At 50.3% G+C, this 27476-nt stretch overlaps 1 protein-coding gene across 1 annotated transcript in view; it reads left to right on the top strand.

Moving 5' to 3' along the window:
- The window catches only part of Prkcz (protein kinase C zeta), a 107186-nt gene that overhangs the window by 55164 nt on the left and 24546 nt on the right, over positions 1-27476 (top strand). The window contains exons 5-9 of the mRNA XM_051173979.1: positions 13813-13898; positions 21671-21802; positions 22633-22714; positions 24967-25019; positions 25736-25924. Of these exons, the coding sequence (XP_051029936.1) occupies positions 13813-13898; positions 21671-21802; positions 22633-22714; positions 24967-25019; positions 25736-25924 (542 nt within the window). The remainder of the gene's footprint in view (positions 1-13812; positions 13899-21670; positions 21803-22632; positions 22715-24966; positions 25020-25735; positions 25925-27476) is intronic.

Raw genomic sequence — 27476 nt, 5'->3', positions numbered from 1 at the left:
CACAATCTCCCTGCCTCAGCCCCCCAACACACACACATTCTGGGGTTATGTGTGTGCACCACCAGGCCCAGCCTATTTGCTGTTTTTGTGATGATGCATAAATTGTTTTTTTTTTTTTTTTTAGTTTCTCCCCCTTCCACTATTTATCTTCCATCCTGTTATATTTTCTTCTAAGTGTGCTTTCTCTGTGCCCCCAAGTTTAGAGTAGCTGTCATCATGTAACTGGAAATATTTTTATTTTCTTTTGCACTTAGGTCTAACTTGAGGGAGTTTTGTTAGTCCTGTTTTGTGCATTTGTGGCATTTTAGAGACAAGGTCTCACTACTGTGTAGCTCAAGCTGGTCTGGAACTCAGGACCCTTCCCAGGCCTCAGCCTTCCCATTGCGTGATCCAACAGGCCCTGTGTCTTAGCTGCTTTTCTGTTGCTGTGACAAAACACCATGACCAAGGCAGCTTATGAGAGAAAGCATTTGATTGGGCTCAGTTACAGTGGTTTAGACACACACACACACACACACACACACACACACACACACACACACACACACCCCACCCCCGACGGTGGAACAAAGGTGTGGTGACAGGACCAGCTGATCCAAACTGAGGAGGCAGAGAGCACACCGGGAAGGGTGAGGGTCTTTTGACATGTCGAAGCCCGCCCTCAGTGACACACCTCCTCCCGACAAGGCCACACCTCTTAATCCTTCCTAGCAGTCCCATCAACTGCTGCGGACCAAGTGTGCAAATACGTGACAAGTATCCAAATATGTGAGTTAATCCCCAGTATCACGACTATGTAGAGAGCTGTGCAGGTTTTTTTGGTTCGGCAAGGAGGTAGGTGCACGTTGATCCCAGCGGTCAGACCCGTGGGAGAAGGGTCGCCATGAGTTAGAGGCCAGCCCATCCAATTTCACATAACCATATTTCAAGACCCCCAAAAAAAAAGTTTTATCATGTGACCTGTAGCCATTTGTTTTCCTCCCCACCCCCCACTCCCCGTCTTTTTAGCTTCATTTCACTGTGGATAGAGAAACCGTGTTGTTGACGGTTCGAAAGACTCTCTGTAAAGGCCCCGTGTGTGGACTGCTCTTAAAAAAATGTTCTGTGGTCCAAATGCCGGGCCGAGTATTCTGATGTAGTTGGTCAACCTGGTTGAGATATTTCCCCCTCCATTTCTCGACTTACACCTTGTGTAATTGATTGAGAACAACGTGCTGAGCGTCTCCAAGTTTAAGTGACGTTTTCTGCTTCTCTCTATGATCTCCGTTGTTTCTTTTCCTTGGGTGTTTTTTGTTAATATTAGCAGTGTACCGATTTAGGGCACAGCACCCTCCCCTTCTCCCACATTTCCCCCCAGTTCACAAGAGCAAGCCCAGGGCCTCGTGATGCTAAGCGAATGCTGTGCCACTGAGCCACACTGCCAGCCCCTTTTAAACCTTGAGGCAGAACCTGTCTGTGTAGTTGAGGGGGAAGTCTCATTCTCCTACTTCAGTCCCCTAAGAGCTGGGGTCCCGTGCATGCTCCTCCACGCTTGTCTTCGGTCGGCTTCCTTTCGATGAACACTTTCACCCTCGTGAAGGGCCACTTCTCAGGGTGCAGCATGTCACATGTGTCCCTCCAGTGTGTTGTATTTGTCCCAGGAAACCCCCCCCCCAGAAGTTGGAATTACCGTAAGCTGGAATTCACTTGGTAGCCCTGACCCACAGAGTTCATTCAGTTGTTCACCTCGTGAGCTCAGGCCGACTGAGAACCGTTGCTCTCCACCCCACCCCCATACCCCACCCACACCCCGTGTGAAGCCTTACAAGAGGATTGAAGTGTATGCACATCATTAGCCAGGGAACACGCCAGGTTCAAACCGCGTTACCTGCTGACTTTGTATGGATCTCACTCCGCTGTGAGTCAGAAAGTCCTAAGTGAGCCCGTTGTGAGCGAGAATGTGTTGATTGAACAGTCCTTAAAGGCTCACTTGCCCGGAGCAGAGAGTAACTGTTCAGGCCGCTGTGTGTGTGGTGAAGAAAGGGGAACTTACCGCCTGTCTGGCTTATTTGGGGGATTTCCTCTAGCTCCCCACCAACCTGGATCCGCGGGTGCTCAGGTCCCACATATAAGACACGGTTGTATTTGCACGTAACCTACCCAAACCCTCCCGTGCACCTCCCAGTGTGCTCTGTTTTTGTCCTGTCTGCCTGTGAAAATTTCCCATCTGCCTGAAATGTTCTTGTCAGCGATTTATTTATTTATTTACTTACTTACTTATTTTTTACTTACTTATTTTTAAAGCACCTATTTGCTGACAACCTGTTGCCTGGCCTTTGTTTGTGTGGTGTGCTTTCCCCTTCCTGTAGGAATGAACCATGTCTCCTGGTTCCCTCTCCCAGCTTCAGCTCTCTGCCCGAGTTCACCCAGGCAGGTGTGCTGAACACATTTCAACTTAACTGTATTTTTGGTTTCTGTTGGGTTTACTGGGACAGGACCCTGTGACAGCAGAGGGACATATGCCATGCTTTTCAGCTTAAAGAGCTACGTTTCATGAGACAGGAAATGCCCCACAGACAGCACACCTCTTCCCTGGCAGGTCCTGTCCCTTTCCTCTGGTTCCTGTGTGGTAACTTGTGTGGTGGTGGGTGGGTGGGGACTGGCAGGGTGGCGTGAACATGTCTTGCCTTTGAGGGCATGAGTTTGGGGACCCTTTTGTGGGGTGGAATGTTAAGGACTGAAGGTTTGTGGGTCCCCGCATCCCTATTTTGAAGCCGTACTTCATTGCGGTGACTCTTAGAGATGATGTGGGTCACGCTGGCAGCGGGTCCGCGAAGAGGTTGGGGGACCCACAGAAAGGGGACTTTGCTCTTACTTCACTCCCTACCATGAAGGCAGTTGTCTGCAAGTCAGTGAGAGCCCACGCCTGAACTCAGGGCAGCCCGAAGCCCCTAGTGCGATCCGCGATCCGGGAAGGTGTCTGCTGTAGAAGGAAGTGGCCAGGCCGCGGCGCTCACCTGGTCCGTCATGTTTGTCTCAGTAGCCGAACCCCAGTGTTTTGTGTCTAGTCAGACAGCTGAGAACTGAGTCCCAGCCCTTGCTGTCTTCCATGCAGGTCCCAAAGAGTCAGAAAGCACCTTTGTTCGGGCCCAGCGTGCGGGCCAAGGCCCCGTTTCTTTCCAGTTCTCCCACTCATTCGAGGCTGGAGGGTCAGACTGGCAGAAACCACATGGCTCCCGCAACAGTTTCAACCATGTATTCATTTCAGTACGCGGCAGTCTGTTTACTCGCCTCTGGGCCCCGTGTGCTGTCTGTCCTTTGCTGGCTTCGCCCTTTCCCGCTGATTCTAGGCCCTCAGACCTAAGGATGGAATCCAATCCGACGGCCATAGGGGAAGAGGTCAGCGATGCGCTTGTCAAGTGTGTTTGTTCCCTGTGTATACGGGAGCTGTACTCATCATGAATTGATGGTAATTGAACTACTTGGAAGCTGATGTCTTTCCAAAAAAAAAAAAACACCCTGTGGAAATACTGGTCAGCCTCTCAGCTGGCCATTCCAATTTGTGTCACAGTATGTTAGCGTCTTTGCACCAACTGCACCGTAAAGCGCGATGGTGGTAATGTGAGGAACTTTTTCTGGGCCTCTCAGGGTCAGTTTTCTTAATGGTTACTGATTACAAGAAGACTCTTCTACCCAGAAGTTGTAGTACCCGGGTCCTTGGGGCCCAGAGACAGCCCGTCTCCTCACACCCTTAACTTGGTTATATAGTAGGCCAAGAGGTAATAACATCAAGGCACCTTCAGAAACCCTGTCAAGACAAGACCGTCCAGCAGGGGGCCCCCAAGATCCAGCCACAGCGCCACTATCCACCTGGGCCCTTTTCCCTCCCGGAAGGAGCTGCCCCTGTCTCACACCAGGGTAAACGTTTCTCCTTCTTCACCCTCAGTGCCACAGTCCTGGGATTCATCTCACCACTCCCCCGATGGCAGCACAGCTTCCCTTAGTCTTTGCCGCCGTGGCCTCACCCTCGCGGCGTCTGTCTGCAGTGTCCGGCTGCTGGGGAGGGCGTCTTTTATCTTCCTGCAGGTAGAGCTCCTGAGGCAGGCTGCCTCACGGATTTTCATCTGAGACATGGCAGCTTCGCCTAGCAGTGAGCGTGTAGATGCAGTTTCGGTGTCGCGGTGGATCGATGCAGGTGTCTGTTGCGGAGAGGTTGTTGTGCCTGCAGGCAATGAACAGTAACCGCAAGGCGGCCCGGGCTCACCTTGTGTTACGAGCACTTTCCCGCCAGCCAGCCTGGTCCCGCAGCCTCCTCAGCCACAAATAACGCACAGAGACGCTGTATCAGTTATGAAACAGTTGGCCAGCGGCTAGTGTTTCTTATTGGCTAGCTCTGTCTTAATTATTAACCCATAATTACTAATTTATGTATTTCTACATGGTCTTATCTTATCGAGAAGGCCAGACTCACTCATCTTCTCCTCCTGAGATCACATCTCGACTCCGTCCTACCTTTCCCAGAATCCTCCACCTCTCCTAGTCCCGCCTATCTTGCTTCCCTATTGGCCTACAGTACTTTATTCATTAACCAATAAGAGAAACATATTTATAGAAAGACATCTCCCATCATCTCCTATTTTCTGTCTAAATAAAAAAGGCTTTAACATAGTAAAATATATAACAAAACAGTTATCAAATAAGAACTATAGTTAACAATAGTTAGTCCATTAACATTATCAGGAATTAAAATATTCCTTCATCTATCCTATCTTTGTGAGTTTAAAGTCTTATCTGTAACTTATCTTTAATCCTAACTAAGGAAAACTATAACCATGACCATCTGTCTTCAACACCATCAAAGACCACAGAAAGATAGTATATAAACTCTAGAAATGACAGAGACAACTCACTGCCTGGTCAGTCACCCGAAGTTCTTCTGTAATGTTGGGGCACCCATCTTCAGCCCATAGGCCATAGTGTGTCTGGCAGACTTCTCTGCAAAACAGGAAACTTTAAACTGTCCACCTGTATTGGCAGTTTGTCAGTCACTTTTCTCTGTGTCCTGCAGAATGTCTGGCAGACTTTTTCCACGAAGCAGGAATCCTTCTGGACTGTCCATCTTGTTTTGCAAGTTCAGCAGTCACTTTCCTGTGGGTCCTGCATGTCCAGTTTATACAGCCTAAAGTCAAACAGTCCAGGCAAGAGCAGTTTCTTGCCCAAATGGTTAGTCTTGCCATATTGAAAGCAAACTCCATAATGAGTTTCTTCAATGCCTATCTTCCCTCTGACATAATTGGTGTTGCCAGGAGCAGTTGTGTCTCATTGTCAAGAAAAACCCTAAACCATTTTAAATGCCATATTCTGTAGGTCTTTGAAAGGTTTGAAGAATATCTATATACCTCAAATACATCTCTGTATATCTAGAAAACCTAACTAACCTAAGTTTTGACTATTATAGGTAACTATAATCTGTACTAAATTATGCATTACATTTTAAAAATAAGCTATATAAACACTGTACTTAAACAAGAGGAGAAATATACATATCACAAAATTGACCTTAAATTTGTATCAGCAAATGAAAATCCATTCCAATACAAAGTATTCATTTCTATACCATAATCCCTTTTTGCCTTTAAAAAGGGATTGTTAGTGATTATTAACCATTTATAACCAACCCCATTTAAATGAAAACAAACGTTTATAGACAATATTTGGAAATGCGAGCATTTTTTTTTTTCTTCAAACTGCTTCCTGCTGATTGGGGATGCTATAATACCATGGGAATCCTAAGAAGACACAGAAATCCTGGCTGTAGTGGTCTGCAAGGCTGCCTTGTCCCAGCTGTTTTGAATGTTGGATCACCTGGGACACTGTTTCAGGAGGTCTTGCTTCATCAAACCATATTTGTCTGGAAGGAATCCACAGCTTTTCATTATCTGTGGAAACATAAATAAAATCTCTTTTTCAAAGTAACACATCCTTATCCTTAAACTTTGAAGTCAACGAATTTTTAAAATATGTAAGTTGAATTAATCCAGCAGCTTTTCTTTTAGCAGTTGTTGCTATTTCTTCAGCAGTGGAACAATTCAGAGACAACACAATAGCATACAGTATCCAGACTCTCTGTGTATTTTCCATCTTTACGTGGCTTTTTTTTTTTTAACTCTAGCTATTTTATTTTTTCCTTTTTTGAGACAGGGTTTCTCTGTGTAACTTTGGCTGCCCTTGAACTCACTCTGTACATCAGGCTGGCCTTGAAATCACAGTGCTCTGTCTGCCTCTGCCTTCCGATTGCTGGGATTAAAGGCGTGCACCACCATACCAGCTACTCTATTTCTTCTTCTTTTCTTTTCTTTTTTTTTTTTTTTTAACACCTTACCCAGTTTTCTCTCACAAGCTTATGTATATTTTTAAACACACTGTAAAAAAGCCTTATAGGTTTTACTTTATTTGAATCTGTCTTTACTGTATATCTCTACCTTTTTTCTAGCCACATGTCTTTTATCTGTTAAACACAATTGCTAAAATTAAAGTGACGGCTGTTTTAGCTGCTGGCTTTCCAATGTGGCGGGGGTACTTTTACTGCCAGCACCGTGAGCTGTGCTCACTGCCTTGGTCTATGCTGCCGTCAAGCAGCATGCTGCTGGCTTGGAGATGTAGTCGATGCCACTGACAGCTGCTCGCACAGAACACATCATGCAGTTGTTAGCAGGGCCTCTTAAAAGTGCCCTGAGGTTTTTTTCTGCTTATGCCGAGTCAGGAAACCTTCCTTAAAGCCGTGCAAGTCTCTGCTTGTCTCTAGCAAAACAGAGCCCAACCAAGAAAAATGCTGCTACCAAGAAGCCTTGCTTGTCTCTCTTCTTTTGTTTCTAAAACCCCTTCTTAAGCTTTTGTCAACTTTTAAGTGGAAGTTCTTAGTACCCACATTGCTGGCGCCCGTTTTATTGCACTTTCCCGCCAGTCTGGTCCCACAGCATCATCAGCCCCAACTAACACACAGAGACGCTGTATTAATTATAATGCTGTTGGCCAGTGTCTAGAGCTTCTTATTGGCTAGCTCCGTCTAAATTATTAACCCATAATTACTAATATATGTATTTCTACATGGCCTTATCTTACCAAGAACGCCAGACTCACGTGTCCTCCCCTCCAGAGATCACAATGCGTGCGACTCCATCCTACCTCTCCCAGAATCCTCCACCTCTCCTAGTCCCGCCTATCTTGCTTCCCTATTGGCCAACAGTGCTTCATTCATTAACCAATAAGAGAAACCTATTTACAGAATGACATCTCCCATCAACCCTGCCTCTTCGGGGTCACTCAGCGTGTGAGCATCCAGGGTGACCCACCATGCCTAATCAGCCAGCCTGAACAGCAGTCCTTCTCTTTGGGGCCTGTACTGAGATCACTGTTCTCTTGACTGGTGTAGATGATAGATGGGTAATCTCAAGGCCACAGTGGGCAGGACCACCAGGACCTGTGACCATTGACCCTGCCGTAACTAACTGTACACCCCCCGGGAAGGGGCCTTGTCCCCATGTTCAGCCCAGAAAAAGGAGTTGAGGCTAGAGGACTGATGCGAGTAGGAACCCTCCAGCCCTGGTTCAGTTTAGTTTGTTTGTTTGATTATTGGTAACTAAAAAAGTGACTTCATTAGCACAAATCAGTTATACATAGCAGTGGGCTTTTTTTTTTTTAAATAACATTTTCATACATGTGCATACTATTCCATGCATATCCATCCCCCTGTTTCTGTTACCCTCTCTCTCCATTTTGGTTTGCTTGTTTGCTTGTTTTGTTTTAGATAGGGTCTTGCTATGCAGACCAGGCTGTGCTTGGACTCATGGTAGTTCTGCTGTCTTAGCCAACTATGAGCTGGGGTCACAGGTATGAGCCACCATGCCTGATATCAGAGCTTATCTTCTGCCCCACACCACCATCTGGGTCCCTTTCCAGTGTGTGTGGCCTGGGCTCATGCATCACACTGGGGGAAAAGACACACGTTGCTGTCTTTTCCACCGCAATCCCGTGTTCATGAGTGTCTGTCCTCATGTCTGTCTGTAGGGCGGCAGCTCGTGCGTTTTTCACCCATCTCTAATGCACCATATACAAGAGGACTAGCGCAGCTGCCCTGTGTGGGTCAACTGTTTGGCGTGTTTTTTCCGCATCCTCTGGTGCGTTTTGCGGTTGCAGAGGGCGTAGCCTGGACACAGAACGATGGAGAAGCTGAAAGGGTGGAAAGCCTGCGTGGGAGCCGTCGTTGTACCCGGTGTCCACAAACAGTCCCGTCTCCCACGCAACCGTAACTTCCCACGGCAGCGGTTCCCATACCTCTAATCCAGGCCTGATTCTGTGATTTCGATGTTATTCTTCATTTACCTTTCAAAACATGGCGTGTATAAGTCATATTTTCAGCTGGGAAAGAGATCAGTGGTTAGAAACAGGAAGTTTGAGTTGCAAGCCCGGCATGGGAAAGTCCCTAGCAGTAGGAGGCAAGCGCACTCTCAGATGTGCGACCCTGCCCAGCTCCCCCCACCTTCGAAAGGGACACTCCATCCATCACTGCTGCTGCCCCCAACTCTTGGGGTGGTGCCTACCTGGCAGTCTAGAAGGAATGGAGGAGCCTTATTCTCAAACCCGCTGGGAACACCAGACCCTGAAATGCAGTGGGCCTGGATACCTGCATTCTTACGGCGGTATGGGGCGAACAGCCTGTGTGGCCCCTTCACGCCTCTTTCCCATGGCTGATTTGCATATGTGGACGATGGGAAAAGGCAAACAGGATCCTGGCAGAAATCACTGTGACCCTGAGCTCAAGGCGGCAGCGTCTGTTCTGCCCTTGCCCTCCATGACATCTGTTCTCAAGCTCTGTGGACCCTCTTAGGTCCTCAGGGCTCTAACTGGCTTCTTCCCTTTGCTGTCCACCCGCCCAGGGGTGCTACCAAAGGCACCAGGCTTTCCATGGGATTTATTTGCTAACACATGTCCTGTCCCTTGCAACACAGGGCCACCCCTGGGTGCCGCTGTGACCGGTGGTCATTACACTGCACATTCCACATCCCACAAACAAGAAACCCTCCAGCTTTATTCTGATCTGCTATCGGAGCTCGGCCCACCTGCTCATCCCCAAGCCTGGAAGAGGCGGGTTTATCCACAGTCAGTTGATCTGAGTTTAGCTTTTTAAACAGTGGGGTTTTTTTCCTTTCCCCCCACCTTGTCGGTGCGAAAGATGCTAGATTACCATGGAAACAGAGCTTGTTAAGATTCCTGTGACCAGCCTAATTATAGAATTTCAAAGACAAGCAGAGAGCTCCCTGAGGTTGTCAGAAAGGCAGCCCACGCACTCACCAGGACTTGCTGTGCGCTGTGTGCCCGCATCCAGGGAGGTGGCGCTGAGTCCCCAGAGAGCATGTGATACCAGCATCTCTCACCCAAAGTCCAGGCTTCTTCCCAAGCCAAACTACACCTGCTTCATGACAGTAGTGTCAGACCACCATGGACAGCTCCTACCCTGTGCAAGGAGCATCACACAGTCCCCAGAAGACTCAGTCCCCACCCTCCAGCCCTTCCATACAGCCTGGGCTTACCCCTGGGTCCAGTTTCCATGTTCCCATCTCAGGAGGGTAGGTACCCAACATCCCTCTGTCTTCAGCAAGCTTGACTCACTCAGATCCTTCTGTGTGCATAATGGTGACCCTCACCTAGGCCAGGAGAAAGATAGTTTTCATTTTCCAGGCAAAAACCAAATTCTGAAAGTGCAACTGGCCTGCATGTGGCAGCAGCAGCTGGATTCTCCCAAGTCCTCCAGGGTCTCAGTTCAAAGGCCTAGAAAACCACAGGGGACTCTGTGGCTTTGTCCAGGGTCGCCACGTTGCTCTTAGGGAGTCTTTTAGTAAATCTGTATGGTTTGAAAGCTTGGGTGTTAACAGCTATGGTCCTTGTGAGAACTTGGGTTTCTAGAAAGGTTCAGTTGATTATTCAGAAGCCAAGGATGTCACAACCCTGCCTACCTCCAAGAAACCATAGGTAGTTACCACCGGAGAATGCTCTGTAGGTCCCCGGACAGGATCCTCAACATCAACAAGGCTATTAAGAGCAAGAACTCTGAAAAACAGTCCCAGCCCCCAAGCAGCCCAAAGAGATAGGGGACCATATGCTGTCTGATCTGACCGAATTGACACACAAACTCCAGAAGTCTACCTCTTGTCAAGCTGGCATTCACACACAACTCTTTAAAAGCATACTTGGCCTCCAATTAAAGACAGTAACAAGGCTTTGCTCTTACTGAGCAGGACAGAGATGTGTGCACATCTACCTGCACTGGCCTATCTCCTCAGAGAGGGCATGGTCATCTTGGGCCTTCTGGTCAACCCCCAGTAGGAGGTCATAGCCTCTTCGAGGGTTTCATACCACTTTAACCCCCCCTCCCCCGTTTCTGCCTTCTTTCCTCTTACAATCTCAGCTTTTTCTTTCTGAGGTTAAAGGAGCCAATCACTATAAGTGCTGTGGCTCCCCCAGAGCCCGCCCACCCTGACAGAACCCTGAGCAACCTGAAGCACACTGGCCTGGCCTGCAGGTGTAGACTGTGCTTCAAAGGCTGCCTCCCCAGTCACCATTCACAGCAAGTTTTGATCCATTTCCGCATTGCTGCTCAGAGTGCCTGATACGGGGTAGTTTGCAGGAAACAGGTTTATTTAAAAAGTTTTAGAGGGTGCCTGCAGAAAGCTGTGTCAGCCTCTGGTGAGGGCCCGGGGCTGTGTTATCGTGTAGAGAGCCACACGGGAGACAAGAGATGCTTGCTAGCTTGTATCTCTCCCCTCTGTAAAGCCACTTATGCCGTAGTATAGAGTGCAAACTCATCTGACCCCAACTGCCTCCCAGAGTGCCTATGACTTTGGTGAGTGAGATTCCAACACTTGAGCTTTAGGGGAGGAACTCAGACCATAGCAGATCTGTTACCAGTAGGTTTTCCGCCAGCCTGGTTGGTCTCACTGCGGCGCCTTCCCCAAATAACACACAGAGACTCTGTATTTGATGTAACGCTGTAGGCCAGGTACTTGTTTCTTATCGGCTGGCTCTGTCTTAAAAGTATTAACCCATTTCTATTAATCTAAGTACTGCCACGTGGTCTCATCTTATCGGAGAGTGGGGCCGGCGTTCTGCTGTCCCCAGTCTCTACCTGCTGACCCCTCCTTTCTACTTCCTCTCTCCTCCTTGTCTCCTAGTCCCTCCTCTCTTGCTTTCCTATTGGCCAGCTCTATTCATTAACCAGTATGAGAAACATATTTACAGAATGACATCTCCCATCACAGATCCTTAAAGCTTAAAGGCCAGAGAGTTGACCCAGCAGTTAAAGAGTCCTTACTGCTCCCACAGAGGACCAGGTTTGATGCCCAGCACCCACGTGGCGGCTAATAACCATCATCTGGAACTCCAGCTCCAGGGGATCCGGTACCTCCTTCCGGTTTCTGTGGGTCCCCCTGCATGCACATGGTGCACATAGGTCTGAGGCTGGAGGGCCCGGGTCAGGAGCCAGCACGTTTTTTGGGTGTCCTTGTGTTTGAGGGGGCTGGCAGAGCCGTCCCTCGACAGTGAAGCCCACCCAGGCTTTCTTGATATCGGCGGCGACAGGGCACTGCCATCGGTCCTAGTCACCTGTCACTCTCTTCTGCGCTCCAAACCCTGGCCTCTGCTAGGGTACCTTAGATTCCTCCCTCCGCAGTCCCCGGCAGCGCAGCATTGAACCGCCCCTCTCTCTCTCAGTGCTGCCATTGAGCTTGCCGACTCTAATGGGAAATACAGGACAAAAGGACCGGCCCCCAAGTCCTGGTTCGTCCCCATGCAGCCTCCTGAGTTTACTTCTCTGTCCCCTGGTCTCGCCATACGCTCCCACTCCCCTCCAGATATGAGATGATGTGGGAGCCAGAACCTCGGGGCAGATAGACTCTGGTTTTGCCCCTCCCGCTAGTATGTACCTTCCGTGGACCCTGATGCCCCAAGTGGGTAAGATGGGAGGGGACGAAGGCTGACACTTCTGGTCTCATCCGAGCCTGGAGCCCTGTAGGGGTCACCGGTCAGTGCTTGGCCCTGGAACCCTGTTGGGGTTACGGTCAGTGCTTGGCCCTGGAACCCTGCAGGGGTCACCGGTCAGTGCTTGACCCTGGAGCCCTGTAGGGGTTCCAGTCAGTGCTTGGCCCTGGAACCCTGTAGGGGTCACCAGTCAGTGCTTGGCCCTGGAACCCTGTAGGGGTTACGGTCAGTGCTTGGCCCTGGAACCCTGTAGGGGTCACCGGTCAGTGCTTGGCCCTGGAGCCCTGTAGGGATTACTGTCAGTGCTTGGCCCTGGAACCCTGTAGGGATTACTGTCAGTGCTTGGCCCTGGAGCCCTGTAGGGGTCACTGGTCAGTGCTTGGCCCTGGAGCCCTGTAGGGGTCACCGGTCAGTGCTTGGCCCTGGAGCCCTGTAGGGATTACTGTCAGTGCTTGGCCCTGGAACCCTGTAGGGATTACTGTCAGTGCTTGGCCCTGGAGCCCTGTAGGGATTACGGTCAGTGCTTGGCCCTGGAGCCCTGTAGGGGTCACTATCAGTGCTTGGCTTCTACCCGGTGTCACTCCTGCTGTACCCTGAAATCATCAGAGCCATGAGCAGGGCCTGTGAGGGAGCTACACCTGGGTGTGGTGGTCCAGAGCCTTCGTTCTTCCTGAGCTCCGGGGGGGGGGGGACTGCGGCTTCCGGCTCCTCACTGAATCTCCCCTTTAAAGGGAGAGGGACATGTTTTTGCAGTTACCCTGACCTGGTTTCAGCAGCTTCCAGCCAGAGCTGGTAATTTGCTTGCTTTAAAAACATTCCGTTATACTCTCCCCTTTGGAATAGTCTCAGTGCTTTCATTAGGGCCCCTGAGAGCCGCTCTTGCTACAGGATTTTATAAAAGCACAAAGCTTCCCATTGTACCTTGTGTTTCTCGAGGTTTTGTCTCTGTATGCTGGCCTTGTGGCGTTGGGGGGGGAGGGTCGTGGGATGGAAAACACCGGGCTACGTGTGGTTCTGGTCAGAACTTTAGTAGTGTTTTTTTGTTCTGTTTTGATTTTGTTTTTTTGTTTTGTTTTTGTTTTTTGTTTTTTTTTTCATTTTATTTTCTTAAAAAAGAGCTGTTCTAGTGTGAATAGTGCATGTCATAAATTGATGTTCGGGTTAGCTTTGGACTCAGAACAAATACTTAAGAAAGTTGGACGTCCCTCTACCCCAAGGTCTGATGGGTTTGAGGGACCTCGGGCCTGGGTGAGTCACCGAAACGATGCGGGTGTACTGGCTGACTATAGCCTCCAGCCTAGCCGTCCACTTTCCCTCCTTGGATGGTCATATGTAAATATCATGGTCCGTTTGAACCTCGTCCCTGTATGGAAAAAAGGGGCCTGCCTGGTTTTCAGAAGCTTCCCAGAGGGAAGGAGGGCGAAGGAAAACGGGCAGGGAATAAGCAGTCTGGGATCTGAGTGGCCCGGGCCAGAGGAACTGAGACGCTGCGGCCCGCCTGCTCCTGCCTGATGCTGGGTATCTCCACTCCTGTCCATCCCCAGCAGCCACAGCTTTGAGAGCATGAGAATCGTGTGAGGGAGAATCGTGTGAGGAGAGGCGAAGGGGAGCCTCTACCCTACCCGGAAAAGCATTCCGTCAGTCATTTTAGTTCTGGCATCCCTCAGCCGGGACCGTAGCCACGGCTCCAGCCGACCTGGACAGGAACGGCCTGTCCCCATCTATACCTTGGGTCTGGAGGGCCGGTCTCCTGCATCGCAATGTTGCTGCTTCCTTACACACTTCTCATTTCCTTTCCAGAGTCCATCTACCGCCGTGGGGCCAGGAGATGGCGGAAGCTGTACCGCGCCAACGGCCACCTCTTCCAAGCCAAGCGCTTTAACAGGGTGAGTGTACCCCTCCAGGGACCCCCTTACAGGGGTCGTTTCTTGTCGATTCTATAAGAAATGAGAAAGGGAGGAAGTGTCCCTGCTCCTGCTGTGCGGGGCTGGGTTCCCTTCAGCGTGCCCTGGAAAAAAAGTCCTGAGCCACCAGCTTAACCACTACTGCAGGGCTGTGGAGATGCGCTGGGGGGCTACTCGGAGCCTGCCGCTCCAGCCGCTCCCCTGAGTGGCAGCCACTGCATGCGCTGGCTGTGTCTTAGGTGTCCTTTCCCAGGCTCCTGATTACGCAGCCTTTGCTCATTGCCTCTGGCCCTGAGGACCTGGCCCGCCTGCCTGTTTGTACACGAGGTGCATCTGGAGGACTGTAAGGGTCCCCTTGGACCCCAAAAGCCCCAGATGCATCCATCTTTCTTATCTTCCATCACTCCAGTGGCCGGTCCTCTCCGAGTGACGCTTGGCTTAGTCCCTCAGGTCACTTCATCATCGTATGGTACTTCTTTGTTCCCCAGTGTGCATGACTGGGGGGGCTCTGCCGTGGCCACTGTCCCCTGTGGCCAGCAAGCACACTTTAGAGGGGTATGGGTCCTGTGAACGCACGGGGACCTAACCTTTACTGCAGGATTGCATGGGACAGTCACACTCGGGTGCCTCTGCCCAGCTAACCCTGTACTTTTCCACTCTCTGTCCCCATCCTGGGAAGACACTTCAGCGGTGAGCGGCCACGAGCCTGAGAGCTGGAAGCTGTGGCGGCTAAGCTACGGGGTCAGCCCCAGCCCCTGCTGTTTCTTTACCAGAGTTCCCTTCTGTCTAGTTGCCCGGTGTGTGTCGTATGAGTGCCAGTAGAGGGGTGAAGGAAGGAGCTCAGGTCAAGCCAATGTTTGTCATGGCGTAAGAGCCACGTGGAGGCCACTGCACCTCCAGGGCAGCCTCTGATATCCCCTCCATTCTCACGTGAGCTTTCTTCTCGGGGCACATTAGGTAGGTCAGCCCAATCGACGTAGATGCTAGCCGGCCTCCTCCGTGTTCCTGGGTAATTCTGTGAGTGTGGACTCACCTCTGGGACCTGTGCCCTGGGTACCCATCGTGTGTCAAGAACTTGGGGCCTGCCCTCACCTGCCGGCCCCAGGAGCTGATAAAGCTGGAGTGGTAGTGGGTTAGCCGAAAAAAAGCTCCTGACCAGCTGCACAGGGGGTATACGTGACTGGCGGAAAGGCTGAGAAGCAATGACCAGGACTGTAGACAGTAATCGGGCTTGGGGGACACATGGGCCAGTGCCTAGGAAGATAGCCAGGTACTGCCTCAAGATCCTAGAGTCTTCGTGGAGGAAATGGTGTCTGGAATGTCAGCCTGGAGAGGATGCTGGGAATCCAGTGTACAGCGGGCGCAGTAGAACCCAGACAGTGTCGGGTACACTGAGACCCAGAGTGAGGACAGTCCTAATAGCCCTGCGTGTGCCTCTGCTACCCCATTAAGATGCTCCTAGTACTCTCCAGGCCCGACACATAGTAGGTGCATACCGGACAATGCCTTGTTCTTTATTGTGACTAATGATTGGAAGAAGGTTACTTAGGGGGAACTGGGGGGGGGGGGGCTGGGCGGACACACAGTGAGGAACAAGAAAATGTATTTGCGGAGGATGGACAGTAGAGGGTCCACAAACTGACTGTCAAGACAGAGGTAAAGAGGGGCGCCAAATGCCAAGCGCTAGCCCGGGGTGCTCAGAGCAGAGAACAGCAGGGGCTGGGACGATGAGTCTTGTTGCCCTGCTGATGCCCAGCAGGGTGCGTTCATGGAATTTTACAGTAAGCCAACCGAATGGCCAGGATAGACGTTGTCTTCTGGGAATGCGGAGAAATGGAGACGTCTGGCCTTGGAACACCCAGTGCCAGCCCCCGTATTTGCCTGTGAAACAAGCAACTGGCCATCTGTACAGCCAGGTGACCCCCTATCCTGTGAACCTGCCACTGGCCGGAGCAGGAGTCCACCTCCTCTCTGGGCACTAGAGAGGAGTCTGGAAATACTGCCGTAACTTATGCTTGTTTCCCCTGCTGATGGATGAGTGCCGGCCAAGAAAAAGCCCATTATTCGTCTATCCACCTGGCACACAGACCAGGACTCTGGCAACACCAGGAGCCTCTCACTAGAGTATGTGTAGACGTGTGGATGTGTGTGCGCATGTGTAGCTGTGTGGATGTGTGTGCATGTGTAGACGTCGTGTGGATGTGTGTACATGTGTACTCATGGATATGTACAGGCTTGGGTGGAGGCCAAAATTTGGCATCAAATGTCTTCCTTTGTTGTTTTACACTTTAATTCTTGAGACAGGGTCTCTCTGTAAACCTGGAACTCAAAATTCACCTAGGGTGCCTGGCCAGTGAACCCCCCAAGGGACCAAACTCGGGTCCTCATGCTCATGGCAAGCACTCTACCATCTCCCCAGTCCCTTCCTATGCTCTTTACTGGCAAACTAGAAGAAAGCAATATTAGCCCTCTAGGGGCTGTGACTCTCACACGCACGCAAGCACGTGCACGCCCTATGTTTACCCTCCAGCCTCACTCCGGCTTTCAGAAGGAAAACTCCTCTGCGCTTTGTGGGGTTCAAAAGGGGGATCTAGAAGTGACACTGAGGCCTTCCGCCGTGACAGAGAGGACAGGTCTAGCTTGTGGACCCTAGGCTTGGCATTTGTGTAATGGGAGAAGAACTCTCCTGTCTGGTTAAGAAAATGGAAGAGCCACCATCTCTCTTGCCCACTCTTGCAGGAAGAGTGAGGTTAAGAAAATTAATTATAAAAACTAAAAGTGACACAGCCTCTAGGGGAAAGCAGGGACTGGGGACCAAAGGGGTTTTTTAGACTTTGCCACATTAGACAATTCAGATTTCCTTGGTCTCTAGAACAAACTAAATGTAGAAACCACGCAGGAAAATTTGTCTGTGTAGATGGAAATTTCTGTCCTGCCTGCTCCTGCAGCTGTTCAACCCCAAATAAATACTCACAGGCTTATATTAATTATAAACTGTTTGGCCTATTGCTCAGACTTATTACTAGCAAGCTCCTACAACTTAAACTAACCCATAATTCTTACCTCTGTTTAGCCACATAACTTGGTACCTTTTCTCATCTTGCTTCCTCTGCGTCTGGCTGGCGACTGCATCCCTGCCTGTCCTCTTCCCAGAATTCTCCTGGCATCCCCCACCCATACTTCCTGCTGGCTCCTGGCCAATCAGCGTTTCATTAAATCAGTATGAGTGACAAATATTTACAGTGCACAAGAGCATTAATCCACACCGTTTCCCCTTTTTTCTTTTCAAAACTCTGAAGCTGTTCTCCTATGTTTAGCTTTTTTCCTGATCATTATCTATAAAAATGTGTAATCAATATGCTTAAAAAAAAAAAAAAGGACAAACATCCATAATTTTTTTTTGAGGGGGGGATGTGGGTGCAGTTTTCTAGGCTACTTCCTGCTGATTGGGGGCATTGGTAATCTTCTGGGGACCCAAGGAAAATTTATGATTATGGTCAAGTCCTGACTGGAGGATTCTCTGAGGCTGGATCATCTCAGCCAGCAGCCTAGAGTCTGTTCTTGTTGCAGAACTCATAAGAAACTGCAACAGAGGCATTCTGAGGGGCTGGATCACCTGGGCCATCGGTTCCCATTGGAGAATTTTCAGGGGGTCTTCCTTTAACAAACCTTGTTTTTCTTAACCAAGAGCGAATCCACAACCTCTCATTTCCTGTAGAAACAAAAGCAAAACCTCTTTCCCATAGTAGCATATCTTTTGACTTAAATTTTGAAGTCAAGGCATTTTCAAAATAGATGTGTTGGATTAATCCAACAGCATTTATAGTCAAATTATCTCCCTCCTCAGCAATCAAACAATTCAAAGACAACACAATAACATACAGTATCCAGACTCCCTGTGAATTTTTCCATCTTTATGTGACTTTCATTACTCTGTTTCTTTTATTTTTATTTATTTTATTAGGGGGAGGTTGAACAAGGTTTCTCTGTGTATCTTTGACTGTTCTGGAACTTACTTTGTAGACCAGGCTAGCCTTGAAATCACAGAGATCCGCCTGCTTCTGCCTCCCTGAGAGCTGGGATTAAAGATGTGCACAACCACACCCAACTACTATATTTCTTTTTTAAAGGACTTTCTCCGTCCTTTTCCTTTTCTCTCCCAAGTCTTCGTATATTTTTAAACACACCTTAAACTGTTTAGAGGGGTTTTTTGCCCTCTGAATCAGTCTTTACTGTTTATCCCTGTCTTTTTCTGACCACATGAGTCTTTAATCTGCCAAATGGCATGGCCAGGATTAAAATGTCGGCTGGCTCTTCACCATTCCCTGGCTTCCTGAGAGTCTAGCTTCATGGCAGAGGTACTGGTAGGAACCATGTTTATTGCCACAACTCTTTGAAGTTTCTAGGTCCATGCCACCACCAATGAGCATGCTGCCAGCTGCTCATAAACACCATTTAGGTGTTTGGTAGCAGGGTCTCTTTAAAAGAGCCGCGTGGTTTTTGCTGCTAGCACTGACTGTAACACTCCAGCAAACAGAGCCCACCTGAGAAAATGCTGCCACCAAGGAGCCATGCTTGATTCTGTTCTTTTGTGTTTAGAATCCCGTTTTAGCTTTTGTCACGTTTTACGTGGAAATTCTTGCCAAGCATTTGGGTGCCATGTCTGCATGTATATAGGTATTTGTGTTTGTGGATGGACGGGTGCAGGTGTGTGTGTGTGTGTGTGCGTGTGTGCGCGTGTGTGCTTGCATGTGTGCGCACTCACTCCCATGCCAGAAGACAACTTCAGATGCCATTTTTCAGGTGCCCATCTGCCTTTTTATTGGGATAGAGATTCTCACTGGTAAGAATTCATAAGGTAAGCTAGGCTAGCTAGCCACTGAACCCAGAGTTCTGCCTGCCCCTAACCTCCTCAGTGCTGGAATTTTCCCCCCATACAGGCGATGGAGATCAAACTTTGTGTTTGCAAGGCAAGTACTTTACAAATTGAGCCATCTCCTGGTCCTGGGGAGGGGGGGGGGGATGATTGTAACAAATAAAACCTAAAGGAATAATAATAAAAGATCAGAAGAATTCAAATGGTTGCCATTTTGAACTTCCTGGAAGTTAGCCCCTCCCTTTTTTCCCCCTTTCTTTCTTTGAGATACTTATTTTAATTTTTTCATGTATGGGTGTTTTGCCTTTGTGTATGCCTATGCATCATGTACATGCAGTACCACCAGAAGCCAGAAGGGGGAGTCAGATCCTCTAGAACTGGAGTTCTAAGTCTTTATAAGAGAGACCCATGACCTCTGCAGGTCAGCTATTTGTTTGTTTGTTTGTTTGTTTGTTTTCTCCAGACAGGGCTTCTCTGTGGCTTTGGAGCCTGTCCTGGAACTCGCTCTTGTAGCTCAGGCTGGTCTCCAACTCACAGAGATCCACCTGCCTCTGCCTCCCGAGTGCTGGGACTAAAGGCGTGCGCCACCACTGCCCGGCTAGCAGGTCAGTTCTTGATAAATGCTAGGACAGAGCAGAGCTGTTGAGCGTCTAATAAGTGTAACTGCACATAAACGCAGACAGCTTGACCCTTACAAATATTTTTAAAATGCAGACATTTTTCTCAGTGTCAAGGGCATTGAACATAATCTCTGCTTAGGGTTAACTGTGTGAGCTGCAATGGGGTCTGGGCAGCCCCAGGGTGGGGTGCAGACGTGGACCCTACCTTCTAGAATGTAGTGTGCCCTACGTCTGTCCAAAAGAACCTCCCTCCAGCAGTGAGACCCACGCTGCTCTCTCAGAGGGCCAAGGCGTGATAGCATTTGGTGGTTTCTTCCTCGTGGTGGCCACATTGCCCTGTGCCATACCTACAGCCAGAACTATACCCGCTAAGAGGGTCTAGCCCAGCAGTGTCCCCAGGTGGCTGCCAGAATCAAGTACAGCCTGAAAGGGTTCCCAGAGATAGTAAATCGGACATCTGGGCTCACAATCAGCATCTAAAAAAAAAAAAAAAAAACCATAGTAGGAAACTAGTCATTCTGTTCTGGAGCCAACAGAAATGGAGACAGAAGGCTTGGCCTGCCTGAATGCAGAAATGAGTGTTTAATATATTTGAAAAATTAAAATACATGATTGAGGAGTAAGAACTAGAAGCAACTTGGCAGCATGTGAGGCAGACTTTTAAAACGTTTCTATCCGCTTGATCTATTTCCTGTGAGTTCCTGAGAATAGAAGCCTGGGGCTTTGGTTTTGCTTTGTTGTTTCAATGGCACACTTTCCTGGAATGTTGATAATTCGAGTATAGATTTTAAATACAGAGCCACTAACTAGCCTGGTGTGGTGGTACACATCTTTAATACCAGCATTCTAGAGAGAGAGAACCTGGGAGCACTTGTGATTTTTGAAGCCTGCCTGTTCAACAGGCAGTTCCAAGCCAGCAAGGCTATATAGAGATGCCCTGTATCAGAAGAAGAAGGGGGGGGGGGGAGAAGAAAAGCCATCGGTACATTAGTAGCTCCCCTAAGAAACACACATGTGAGGCCTCCGGCGGGTCCGTGTTGGTTCAGTTCATGCTGCCCTTGGTGAGCAGTCACCCTGTCCTGGCCCTGGTAAGAGTAGCTGTTGTCAAGACCTATAATCACAGAACTGGGGAGGCCATGGCCAGCCTGGGCCCCATATCAAGGCCTTTTCTCAAGCGGATACGATGCTGGGAATATAGCTCGGTAGGCGGAATGTTTGCCAGGCGCGCACAAGGCCCCTGGCATTACATGACAGACCAGGCACTGTTGTGCTTGCCTCTGACCCAAGCACCGAGGAAACAGAGGCAGAAAAATGAGAAGTTTAAGGTTGGGCTAGAGAAACGGCTCGGTGGCTACAAGGGCTTGCCACACAACCGTGAGAGCCTGCGTCTAGATCCCAGCACCTGCATGACAAGCCAGGCAGGCGTGGTCACGATTGCCTGTAACCCCAGCACTGAGTGAGTGAGACAGGGACAGGAGGATCACTGAGGTTTGCCGGAATGAGAGGCCCTGCCAAGAATGTCAGAGGTGGGCACCATTGCAGACACCACAGGCTGCGGGGAGGCGGGGTTGTGGAAGTCATTCTTGATAACATAGCGCGTTGGAGGTCAGCCTGGGCTACGTGAGACCCTGTCTCAAACCGGTTAAGAGGAAAAGCCAAAACACACGAGGAAGCTAATAATGGCAGGTCATAGGGGACCCACATTTCTGTTTGCGGATGCAGATGCCACAAAGCTACGAGAGGTATATGCCATCTCCCAGAGTGAGACCAGAATCTGAACACAGCCCTTCTCGAACAGACTTTATAAGATTACAGAAGCCGTGGAGGTACCGCCAGCAGAATCATGAAAAGCAAAGGATTGTTTAAAAGTTCTGGAAGGCAAACCCTCTCATCATCGCCGTGCAGCCGTTCACGGTTTCCTCGAGTCTCAATGCCAGCAGGTCCTCTTTGGGGTGGCCACAGGTGGTTTGAAAGAGTCCTCTTGACCCGGGCTGCTTGGCTCAAATAGAACCAGCGTGGCAGGCACCACAGCCTGGCCTCGGTACCCATCCCCTGGCCTTCACATGAGCCCAAGAAGGGAGCTATTGAGCTGGAACGGGCCTTGGGTTCAGAAAGGAGGTGGCAGGACCTTCCCGTGTGGTGTCTTCTGAATCGGGAAAGGTGCTGTCCGCCCGGGCTTTTCAGCCAGGTGCCTTAAGTGTGGTGTGGGCTTCCGGGAGAACCAGCTGGGCCTGACAGCTGCCCGTTCCCATCCGCAGAGAGCGTACTGTGGCCAGTGCAGCGAAAGGATATGGGGTCTCTCGAGGCAGGGCTACAGGTGCATCAACTGCAAGCTACTGGTCCATAAACGCTGCCACGTGCTCGTCCCGCTGACCTGCAGGAGGCATATGGTGAGTCAGGGCGTGGGGGTGGGCAGCTGGCCTCTGGCCCGGTGGACCTTAACCATCCTTAGTCCTTGTCCTCCCGTGGAGCTGTGATGCTTACATCTACCTCCAGACGGGAGGGGGCCCCTGTGCTGCAGGGGTGACTATGGGCAGCGTCTGGAGCAGGACCTCTCGTCCTGAGCTGTGGGGCCCGGAAGGGTCCAGCACCCCCAAGCCAGCCTGCCTATGCCACCTAACATCTATGTTTGCCAGACCCTGAGATTCTTTCCGTTGTCTACTCTAAGCCCTGCAGGCACATGTGACCTTTGACCCTACAGGCCCGCCTTACGTTGAGATGAAGAAATGAGCCCAGAAATGTGGCCAGTCAGAGCTCATTGAGGCCAGCACTTGGACCCTACGGGCCATCTCCGTCAGCTGCCTCTCCGTTATAACTTACAGCTACATGGCGGCCCCAGGGCCCGTAGAGTGACCCTGACGGTCGGGAGCCTGGCTCTCAGCACCATGTCCACAGCACAGCGAGCAGGTGTAGCCTGGCGTCCGTCGGTTCTAGCTAGCACCAGCTGGAAAGGCAATAATGCAATAATAGCCTAAGACCCTGACTGAGTGGGCGCCTCAGCCTGTAGACTCATAGGTAGCAATCGCTGTCCATCCTGTGCTCTGTCCAGCAGCACACCTCCGCGCACGTGTCCGCGCAAGTGTACACACACACACACACACACACACACACACACACACACACACACACACACACACGGCGCAGTTTGTAGTGTAGTCATGACATCAAAGCTGGGCTGTGCCTCCTACCCCATCACGCTGACACCTTGGTTTTCTTGCAGGATTCTGTCATGCCTTCCCAAGAGCCTCCGGTAGATGGCAAGAATGACGGTGTAGACCTTCCTTCAGAGGAAACTGATGGAAGTAGGTGCCCCTCCCCCCAGCTGGGTGGGCCCCCCTGTTCTGGGCCCTGCACTACCTTCCTCTCTCCATCTTCCTGGCCTTTCCTCCTGACTCCCTCCTACCTGCTCTCCCAGAGTCAGTGTGGGTGAGCTGGACTGGGGACGGTATTGTGCACAGCCGTCTCTCTGTCCCCACAGAAGTGGGTGGGGCTGCTGGCCCTCCCTGGTAGCTGTCATGCAGTAATCTCCTCATCACTCACCGGGAACCTGGAGCTGAGAGCTTACTCCTGATTTCAGGAGCTCCCCGGGCCAGGCACCTCCCACACACCGGGCACTGCACAGAGCTGACCTCCCTCCGTGGAGGTGGCTCCATGTGACGTGTAGCCGCTACACAGGTGTTGTGTTTGGGGACAGTACAAGGGAGGAGAGACTTCTTTTTAATCATGAAAAGAACAAGCAGAGTCAGGTTCACTGACGCACGCCTCTAATCCCAGCACTCGAGAGGCAGAGGCAAGTGGATTTCTTTGTGAACTTGAGGCCAGCCTGGTCTGCATGGCAAGTTCCAGGCCAGCCAGGACTGCACAGTGAGACCCTGTCAAAAACAAAAGGAACAAAAAAAAGTGAGGTTCTTCAGGTACTCTTCCTGCCCACCGGCCCATCTTTCCATCATACACACACACACACACACACACACACACACACACACCCTTCTGTCCATCATACACACACACAACACACCCATCCATCTGTCCATCATCCTCTTATCTATCCATTATCTCCCTACTCATCCATCGTCTGTCCATTATGTATCTATCATTCACTTATTCACCCATGTAGCCAGCGGTCCTCCATCTATCCATCTATTATGCCCCCTCCCGCATATCCATCCATCATCCACCTACCTTTCTATCCATCGTACGCCATGAACTTACTTATGCCCCCCTCCATTCACACTCTCCTAAGACAAACTGAAAGATTATATACCAAAACCATGTGCCTCCATATGGTCCCAGACTTTCAATGATTTTACTTAAGATCTTTTACCTCATGGTAGTATGAAAGTCTACCCACACAGCCACATCTTGGTATTTTCACATTGGGTGTATGTTCAACCATTATTTGACAGTACACTAAATATATTCTCTTCTCCTTCTCTTCCTCCTTTGATTCTGTGTGTGTGTGTGTGTGTGTGTGTGTGTGTGTGCGCGCGCGCGCGCGCACGCGCGTATATGTTGTTGCTAGGGACCTCCTGTCTCCAGTACCAGCACTGGGGTTACAAGCATTTGCCACCGCACCTGGCTTTCATGGTGTGCTAGGGATCCAAACTCAGATTCTCACAATTGTGCAGCAAGGATTTTTACCTGTTGAACTATCTTCCCAGCCCCATAGTTTTGTTTTTGGGGGGCAGGGTCTTAATGTAGCCCAACTTGCCCTCAAATTCAATATATAAACAAGGATGACCTTAAATGTCTGATCCTCCCGTCTCTGTCTCCCAAGCAGAATGCTGGGATTGCAGGCGTTTGCCATTGTGCTCACTTGCTTTATGTGGCACTGGTGGTTCAGTCCAGAACTTTGTGCGCTTAGGCAATGGTTTTGCCAACTGAGCCTCATCTCCAGCCCTCTTTTTTACTCCTTTGAGACAAGGTCTCATAACGTGGCTCTAGTTGGCCTTGAACTGTACCATCCTCCTGCCTTAGCTTCCCAAGTACTGGGAGTATAGTCATGCACCTAGCCGTAATGCACTGTGATGCACCGTGATGTACCTTAATGCACTGTAATGCACTGTGATGCACCGTAATGCACTGTAATGCACTGTGATGCACCGTAATGCACTGTGATGCACTGTAATGCACTGTGATGCACCGTAATGCACCGTAATGCACTGTGATGCACTGTGATGCACCGTAACGCACTGTGATGCACTGTAATGCACTGTGATGCACTGTGATGCACTGTGATGCACCGTAATGCACTGTGCACACTGCATTTTCAGCATATAGTACTTCCAGCCTGATGGGTTTTACGGGTTGTGACCTCGTCATAAGGAGCTTTCAGCTTCTTCCCAGTGTCCTGCCCTCAGGTACACGCAGCCACGGTTCAGCCCAGCACTCTTTAACCTCGGGTCTGGTGTGGCTGCTTCACAGGTTGGCCCCATGAGCACTGCTGTCTTGTCTAAAGCCCTTCCCAACCTTCAGTGGGTGAGTGAGGGTCCGCTGGGTCCCTGTGCCCCCGTGGTACTTAAAATACCCTTCCTTGTTTCCTTCTCTTTACTAGTTGCTTATATTTCTTCATCTCGGAAGCATGACAACATCAAAGACGATTCTGAGGTGAGTGAATAAAATTGGTGTTGCCGGGGTCTTTTGAGAAGGCCTGTTAGTTTGCTTCTGGGGCAGTTACGTGGATTTCAGTACGGCCCGGGTATATTAGGGAGCTTTGACGCCGTGCTCAGATGATGATGCCTCCTCCCTCTGTTGCTTCCTTTTTCCTTCCTGGTCTGTCAAGTCCTCAGCTGCTCCCTCAGTCAGGCCTCTTCCCAGAATCTGACCCACAGGTTCCGTCTGGCTCCATCCAGCCTCAGTCCCTGCTGCCAGCCCCGGTGATAAATCTGTTTGGGAAAACAGAAGAACATGTTGTACTCAAAAGCCTTTGCTCACCACCTTACAGACAAGGCACCATGTCCTCACCAAACAAACTGGGGCCACGCTTGTCCCCACCCTGAAAGAACAGTCTCTGCTCTCTCCGCCCTCACGGAGCAGGTCTCTGAACTTCCCACTCCTGTAGAACATGCCCAGGTTTGCAGCCTAACCTAGTGAACAGCTCCCACGCCCCCCCCCCCCGAACCGTCATGGAGGCTCCTGCTGTATTTCTAGCTCTCTCCTTTAGAAGCCCACGGTCTTGGTTCATTGTTTTTCTAACCAGAGTCGCATGAGGCATGGCTCCATGCTGAGGAATGGGCCTTGTTGCCTTCCTTCCATATGAGGGTGAACGGTTCTTGGATTCTGGCAGACGATTCCCCCACCCTTGACTGGACCTCTCTCCCTAGGACCTTAAGCCTGTCATCGATGGGGTAGATGGGATCAAAATCTCTCAGGGGCTGGGGCTGCAGGACTTCGATCTCATCAGAGTCATCGGGCGCGGGAGCTATGCCAAGGTCCTCCTGGTGCGGCTGAAGAAGAATGATCAGATCTATGCCATGAAGGTGGTAAAGAAGGAGCTGGTCCACGACGACGAGGTAAGTCCATGTCCTGCAGAAGTGTCATGTGGGATTCAGGATGCACACATCCGTTCACGGATGTGGATGTGCAGGAAGACATCACTGGAGGCCGCGTGAAACTGGGCTTTAGCTAAGTGAATGCCACACTGCATCACGCCGTCTCCGCTTCCAGAGTTTGCAGAGGCAAAATTAGAACCCCCAGTATTCATCTATCCGTGGGCATTTTCTGTGGAATGTGCCACTTTTTGCGCTATCGTGAGCAGAAACAGTAAGCTTTCACATGCAAGAGTTTGTTTAGTCCACTTTTCTGTATATTTCTTTTTCTTCTTCTTTTTTTTTTTTGTTTGTTTGTTTTGTTTTGTTTTGTTTTGTTTTGTTTTTGAGACAGGGTTTCTCTGTGTAGCACTGGCTGCCCTGGAGCTCACTCTGTAGACCAGGCTGGCCTCAAACTCACAGAGATCCACCTGCCTCTACCTCCTGAGTGCTGGAATTAAAGGCATGCGCCGCCACCACCCAGCTCTTTTCTGTGTATTTCTAGGAGTGGTAACTGCTAGGTCGTGTGGTAATTCTGGGTGTAGTTTCTGGAGAAATTCCCAACCTGTGTCTAATGTGGCTGCACCATTTTATGTTCCTGCCAGTGAGGCACAGGGCTCCATCTTCACTAATACTTATTTTCTGACTTGTTTCCCTCCCGGTACGTATGCGACTTGCATCTTCTCTGATGGACACTTTTTCACATGCTTGTTGCTTCAGGCCTGTTTGCTGTTTTGCTGTTATACTGAACGCCTGCTCTGTCTCGGGAGCAGAGAAAGGCCAGCATGTAGAGATGACAGTGACACTTTGGTGGCTGCCAGCACTAAGCAGCGTCATGTTTGCCCAGTCGTAGAGAGGATCCCCACCCCCACCCCAGCCTTCAGGGCTTGGGGCTGAGGTTGGTTTGGGACCTTCACTTGTTGGGTGGTTTGTACAGTGTGCACGCCCGTCAAGCTGGCCCTGTGTCCCTAGATGCTGAGCCACTGAGTGGGCCACCCTGTGACTCCAGCCCGTTATCACCACCAGGTGTCACCTCTCCTCACCATTTTTCCTGACCTGAAAATGGTTGTGTTTCTGTGAGTCACCCTTGCCCCTTGGCTCCACCATGGCCGACTGCTTCCCAAGCCTCTGCCCCCTCCCTACCTTTCCCCTGAGTTGCTTTGTCTAGGATGTGACCCTAAGCGAGGGCTGGGGAGCCGCCTCGGGTTCCCCACTGACAAACACCCACTGGCTCCTGCTGCCCTTGAGCCTGGTGTCTGCTTGCTGGGAGCTGAGACTCCTGGGACATACAAGCCCCTCCCTCCCCCTTCTCTCCAGTGGAACTCACCAGCTTTGTCCCAAAGGCTCCAGGCACTGTTATGGGGTGCTGGCTTGCCAATGCTTGGATGGCTTCAAGTAAAGTCATTCCCCTACTGGCATTGGCTCTCCGTGGTGACCTTCCAACTGCTGAGCTGCTGTCAAGACCCCTTTGGTGGCTTTTTGTTTGGTTTGGTTCGGTTTGGTTTGGTTTTTTGGCCCCATGCTGCAGTGTCAGCCC

This window comes from Phodopus roborovskii, unplaced genomic scaffold, assembly GCF_943737965.1.
Source record: "Phodopus roborovskii unplaced genomic scaffold, PHOROB, whole genome shotgun sequence".
NCBI classification, from domain to species: domain Eukaryota; kingdom Metazoa; phylum Chordata; class Mammalia; order Rodentia; family Cricetidae; genus Phodopus; species Phodopus roborovskii.
Note: the sequence above shows the minus strand (reverse complement) of the source record. Positions and strands in the feature narration are given on the sequence as shown.